The sequence below is a fragment of the Ostrea edulis genome, chromosome 2 (assembly GCF_947568905.1).
Source record: "Ostrea edulis chromosome 2, xbOstEdul1.1, whole genome shotgun sequence".
In the NCBI taxonomy this organism is placed as follows: domain Eukaryota; kingdom Metazoa; phylum Mollusca; class Bivalvia; order Ostreida; family Ostreidae; genus Ostrea; species Ostrea edulis.
In genome coordinates, this window is record NC_079165.1 from 74544406 (window position 1) to 74551317 (window position 6912).

Genomic DNA, 6912 nt, shown 5'->3' on the forward strand with positions numbered 1-6912 from the left:
TATTTCCTCTAACTAGAACAGTATATATGCAAAGTTACACCAGTTTGCGACAATCAAATACAAAGATATTTTTTTAATTTGAAAATTAAATTTGAAACAATTTGAATTACCATTTTCCAATTACCATGTAACAAATTTCCAAAAGTAGATACGATGGAATGGTTGTTTCAAATTATCATTATTAGAAAAATGTTGTAAAAAATTATTATCAGCGTATAATCTACCAACATCACACACACACACACACACACACACACATATATATATATATATATATATATAAGCACATAAAAGTTCACAATATATAATACAACATGATTTATCCTCATCTTAGGATTTTAGAACATAGCATGCTTCAAAAAATGGATACACTTTTGAGTGACCTGGTAAAAGCCAGCTTGATATTCATAATAAACTACAGTCACTGTAATGACGAAAGTTCACTTTTACTTTAAAAACATGACACGCTCCATGTCTTTTGTCACACAACTGTCTATAATTTGATAAAAGTGGTGGATTATCCGCCCTAAACAAAGGATTGATTGTTTGTTTTACGTCCCATCGAGAATTTTTCACTCGTATTGAGACGTTACAAGCTGTAGGTGAAGTGCCACAAAATGCTTATAGCGCTCAGGACCGTTGCAGTGAGGGTTCTGTATCGTGCCAACGCCTACCGCGACACGGGACCTCCGTTTTTTAAGGTGATATCCGAAAGAACTGTGATTTTCACTTCTAAATGTCGAGCGTTTGGCGAAGGAGCAATCACTACCTATTTTAACGCCTTAGGTTTGACGCCGCCATGGCATGAGCGGGGCTCGAACTCACGACCTCCTGGTTACGAAACTAACGCTCTGCCACTAAACAAAAGAGGCACTTTTACAATTTTCCAGTTGCAACGAAAAATACAATCTTGTACTGACCTGTTAAAATACACAAAGGTTAATTGACTATGGCATGCATAGTAGCCTCCAGCATTCTATGGCTTATATCGTCCGACCCAATAGCCTTGTGTCATAGGTAGAATGGAATCGATATCAACAATGTCTGTTCTGTGATAAGTATCTGACTATACATGCAACAGATAACTATAGTAATAGATGTTCAATTTACCAGTGTGGGTGGACGAACATTTTAAAAACAGTTCTACAACTTCCGCTTGAATTCATGACCACTACTGTGTTCAGTCTCATTTTAAAGCGCTGCTGTGACCTGGGCGAGTCACATGACAAACATAAATGACAGGATCACATTTGTATATAAATCTTTAATATTCAATTTACGTAATCATCCTAGCTTAAACTTAAGTTATCTCATTATCCTCAAATTTTTAAAACAAGAATAGCCATCATTATGTCGGCTGGGCAGGTGTACATATATCAGAAAGGTAAAACTGAATTTTTCCTTTAATACATGTACCCCTGTTGGTATCTAACAATTGAAAACAGGTACAACGACGATTTCAATTGGACAGACAGATTGCGCAGGTTTACAGGTTTTTCTTGGTACTTAGTTTTATTTAGGAAGCACATGACCTTTACACACAACACCGCCATTTTCACACAATAAGAGTGCAGGCCACACGCACGTTTCAACTGTATCACCCGTAGTTTTGTACATTGCAAACTGTTGTGTTACTATTTTATCTCCTTTCTCTGGAGTGACGAGGATCATTGGCGGATCCTGAATGCACATCAGCCAGCAGGTTTCCACACAGCCATTCAGATATGCATCAATATCTCTCAAAATATCATCGTTATTTGTTTCTGAAAACGTGTGCGATTCTTTAAACATCTGGAAAGACCCAAAATAATGATGTTAGATATTTTGATGTACTAAAGCCCTCTTCCTCCTCATCAGTATGACTTAAGATTCATCTTACCTGGCAAATATTAGGTAAAGACATAAAAGAACATTGTTTCCTTATATCTAACAAGTGACAAAGAGTGCCTTTCTTCATTTGAAAATCTTTCTGTTTGTTGGTCTCCTTTAAAATAAAACAATTGTTATATTTGTTTGCACAAATATTTCAAATGAAAATTTCAAGAAAACATTTCCTAAAAGAAACTTTTCGCTTAATCTATTCTTTGATGTGATAATATTATGCTCGTGGACATACTTCCTCGCCCTGTGTTCGTCTAAATGACAAAACATCTGCTGTTAAGATCTGTAACTCTTCAAGCTGCAACTCACTTCTCTCTTTACAAAATATGAATGCCATCTAAAATAAATTTTTAAAAAGTCTCTTGTTATGATTCATATCAATTAATTTAATGTTAAACATATTCACATTGTAATGAATTAATTAACCAGAGATACAAACTTGCACACATTCACAAAGCTTTGATATTCTCTCTGTTTCGTCCTCTATTTCAGATTCCAAACTTTCAAATAGTTGTGTCCACTCGTTGTTATAAAGCTCAGAAAATTTCTCCCCGATTTTTGTTGGTCGATTGGAATCACCGAGATCCGCACAATTCGGATTTCCCATTGACATCCTCAGACTGGCCACTTCACTCAACCTATAAACATCCAAGACATGTACACACGCTTGTCTATGTACTGAATTAGAATAAGAAGAACTAGTATATTGGTGTATTTTGAACATAAATGAATTAGAATAAAATTCTTTGAAATATTCAAAGAGAACCTGGTAGTAAGTTCCTCAATCTCCTGTGACTTTTTTTCGTTCTGTCTTGCCAATTCTTCACACCTTTCTCGTAATTCATCGACTTCCTTTTCGTATCGTCTAGCCTATGATAAAGTGAACAGTTACTACTTGTTTATCTAGATGTAGAGAATGTATCAATTTGACCAATATTTGGAGCTGAATTGATTACAGCCTCGTTGGATGACAAACGCTAAACCTTTTGCTCTTTACTCCGTCTCAAAAGCTCTGATGAATGTAAAAGAGATCCATATTGACACCAAGCAGTTTCGCTTCCTTCCATGTTCTTCTGCAGTGCCTCCTTGATCGTTATATACAGAGCTCTATCCATATATTCAATATTGTCTAGAAATTTCTGTGCAGCTACGTCACCATTTAAAACCCACAACTCCTTCTCTCTTGCCTAAAAGATAAATCGGTACCAGGAGCAATATACATGTCTTTATTCGTCTATAGTATACATGTACATGTATATTTCAGAGTAATTATCCAGATGGGTTACATATTTCTGAATTCCTATACATGATTGCAAATCCAAGTGGTGTATACAGGTTCAATTTTAACTATGTATCTACCGCAACCGGAAGGTATCGAGTTCGATCCCTGGTGACCATGTTAAATTTAAGGCATTTAAATAGCTACAGCCTTTTCCTTCTCCAAATGTACGGCACTAGAAATAAAATTCAACAGGTCTTTCAAATGCGACCTCAAGGTAGTTCATTGCACCAACATTCTATTTAAAACAGCTCCTTAAATATGAAAAATGATTGTATCATTGAGAGTGATACAAGCTCTCAACGTTTTGTGGCACCTCACCTACAATTGGTAACCCTCCTGTACGCGAGAAAGATATTATTCTCCAATGAGAAGTAAAACAAAACATACAAAATCAGTCCATTTTTGTTTAACGGATATAACTTTAAAAATAACACTAACCAAATCAGGATCGTTTTCCATCTGTCTTTCATTCTGACTGAGTTTAACATACTCAGTTTGTGCCGCTTTCCAAGTATCCGATTCCACATCAGATTTCATACCTTGTAAAATTTGAGGAATGAAATCTCCTGATTTATTTGAGTGAGGACCCTTGAAGAAAGAAACTAAATATAATGTCTTTGTTCATGAATGAATCATTGAACATACTGAGAGTCTGAGTATAAGGTTACCATACCGGTCTTTTCGATTTTTTCTTTTGTTTATTATACACTTCCACCAAGAATACATATGTTGGCCAGATTTTGGTCAAATCAAACACAGTCCCTGCACTACACAGGAAATCGTATAACGGAAGACAGGTTTGTTTTTGGTCGTCACTGAGAGAAGCTGGATAGTCGTCACCATTTTCTTCATAAAAGGATAGCAGGTAGTCATGCTTTTCGTTGGTATATGAAATTAGAAGAAATGAAGGTGTCAACAAAAGGTAAATAATTGTATCATTCAATCTCTCTCTCTCTCTCTCTCTCTCTCTCTCTCTCTCTCTCTCTCTCTCTCTCTATATATATATATATATATATATATATATATATATATATATCAAATGTAAAGAAATTCAACCGTAGTTACCGTTTTGGTATCTTTTTTGGCGAGAGACTTAGCCTGATCACACAGCTTTCTGTACTGATTATGAGCTATATTGAGGTGATGTTCGTCAACACTTTTTCCAAATCTCTTAAAGACCTCAGCAATTGTTTGCACAGTCGACTGTAAAACAAGAAACAGAAATTGTATCACGTGAATATTTCGTTTCAAAGAACTTGTCAATGTAATTTATTCAACATCCCAAAACATAGACGTACAGTTTAGCACTTCTACGTATAACGACAATGCTTCCATTTTAGTTCACCTGAGCCGAATGCTCAAGTGAGTTTTTCTAATCAAAACTGTCTGTTGTTTGTCCATGGCATCATCGTTATCGTAAACTTTTCACATTTTCATCTTCTTCAAAACCACTAGGCCAATTTCAACCACACTTGGCACAAATTATCCTTGGGTGAAGGGGATTCAAGTTTTTTTTTAAATTAGGGGCAACACCCTTCTCCAAGGGGAGATAATAGCGAAATAGCAAAACTACAGATACATTCTAAAAATCTTTCTCTCCAGAACCAGAGGTACAATTTCAATCAACCTTGGTACAAAGCATCCTCGGGTGAAGGGAATGCAAGTTTGTTCAAATGAAAGGCTACCTCATTTAAAGGGTAGATAATCACAGAAATGCAAAAATAGGGTGGGGTCATTCAAATGTTTTCTCAAGAACCACTGGGCCAGGAAAAAATCAAATTTACATAAAAGCTATCTGACAGTGCAGATTCAAGTTTGTCAAAATCATGACCCCGTGGGTAAGGTCGGGCCACAAAAGAGGATCAAAATTTTACATATGAATATATTGGGAACCACTGGGGTAGAAAATTTCAAACTGATGTGGCAACTTTCTGACATAGTGCAGATTCAAATTTTTAAAAATCATGGTCCCCCTGGGGTAGAGTGAGGCCACAATCAAAGTTTTACATGTGAATACATAGGGGAAATCTTTTAAAATCTTCTCAAGAACCACATGACCAGACCAGTTCAAATTTGCATGCCAGCTTCCTGACATAGTGCAAATTTGAGGGTTTTGTTTTTATTAAAATCATGGGCGCTGGAGATAGGTTGGGGCCACAATAGGGGATCAAATTTACCATGCAAATATGTATGGAAAATCTTTAAACATGGGCCAAGGTGACTCAGGTGAGCGATGTGGCCCATTGGCCTCTTGTTTATACACATTATAATACGAACACGCGTACGCTTAACATCTATTTCTCTGGTAAATTACATTAAAATTCTGTAGAAACAAATTGCTAGTAATATACAAGCATCGTGGTGAATCCATAAAATTTTGAAAGGGGTTGCTACCCAAGTTTGTACTTTTACCGTCCATGAAAGAGGGGGATGGGTGGGGAGGAGGGTTGAAGACCCAAAACTGCAAAACATTGCCTTAAAAAAAAAACATAACCCCATCTACATCCACCAATGATCTTCATGTACAGTAGATTCTAGTTTTCTTATAAGTTAAATGACTTCTGGAGACATCATGAGAGTTCAAAGTTTTACATAGAAATATGATGCTAAATTCATAAAAGGATCTTCATAGGAAACACTTGGGACACAATCTATCAAACTGATATGCAAGTAGCCCCCTTAGAGGTAGATTTAAGGTTGTTTATACCATGTCTCTCTGTGCCAAAGTGGGAGAACATTAGAGGTTCAGAGTTTACATACATACGGATATACAAATGAGTCCAATATCTTTAATAAGAACCAAAGGAGTAAAATTTATAATACTAGTTCTAGAATGTTTTCCCTTTGTATAGTATACTGCCTTTCTTTCACAACAACACATGCACGATAATGCTCAACAAGGAGCCCGGCATATTATGGGAAGAAGACTTTTGGATCGTTTACGAATACACATTGTTTACACTAAACACAAACTTTGTGAATCCATCATAAAACGATCTTGCTGAATGCTAATCTTCAGTCCACCTTCTTCTAACATAAACATATATATGGCAAATGATGAAGATGGCCAGGACGCACTGGAATATACCTAGCTTCTCCTCCCTGAAGATTGAGTTTAAACAGCAATCAATGGATACGTTGATACTTAAACTTGGATGAAAATTCTGGAGGTGGACACAGTAATTTTGGAAGTGCTATATGTGACCTTAGATGCCATTTGTTTACCCGAAAAGATTCCCGTCACAAATACTAACTCCTTTTCATTCAAAACCAGAGTTGGAGGGGGAGGGGGGTGTAGGGGCGTTCAATTCTGGCAAATCTGAAACATTTTCTGTATATCTATAACTGAATAATCATGTCGTAAAATTAAATGCATTAGGGCTTGGGCATCTCTGACGATTGTTAGTGTACATGTTGTTTTCTTCTATATTTTATAATCATTTTAGTCACTACCCTGTGAAAAGAATAAAAGTGAAAGTTATTTTCCCCTCCTACATATTATCTTGTTTTGTTATTGGTACATGTACCATATACGGATTATGAATTTGGATAGTGAAAATTTCGTACAATTTCCATTTTTATACAACCATTCCTCGACACTTAAAACTTTATTGCCCATTTGTCAACATGACTATATCTACACTTACCTGTTCTCGACCCGCCATCATAAATCTTTATCTACCTCCCGTTTCACTGTGCAATTTTACAAATATAAGCTTATCAGAGGAAGTAAAGTACAACCCATTAAC

General features: G+C 36.1%; 1 protein-coding gene across 1 annotated transcript; it reads right to left on the bottom strand.

Annotated features, from left to right (window-relative positions):
• Positions 1 to 1246: 1246 nt before the first annotated feature.
• Positions 1247 to 6871, bottom strand: LOC130051575 (uncharacterized). Its single transcript, XM_056153593.1, has 10 exons — positions 6811 to 6871; positions 4229 to 4366; positions 3837 to 4037; positions 3602 to 3751; positions 2865 to 3068; positions 2648 to 2751; positions 2321 to 2519; positions 2117 to 2218; positions 1880 to 1984; positions 1247 to 1791 (listed from the first exon to the last, which is right to left on the bottom strand). Exons 1-10 carry the CDS (start codon positions 6829 to 6831, stop codon positions 1513 to 1515), a joined length of 1503 nt encoding a protein of 500 aa, XP_056009568.1. The 5' UTR covers positions 6832 to 6871; the 3' UTR covers positions 1247 to 1512.
• Positions 6872 to 6912: the final 41 nt, after the last annotated feature.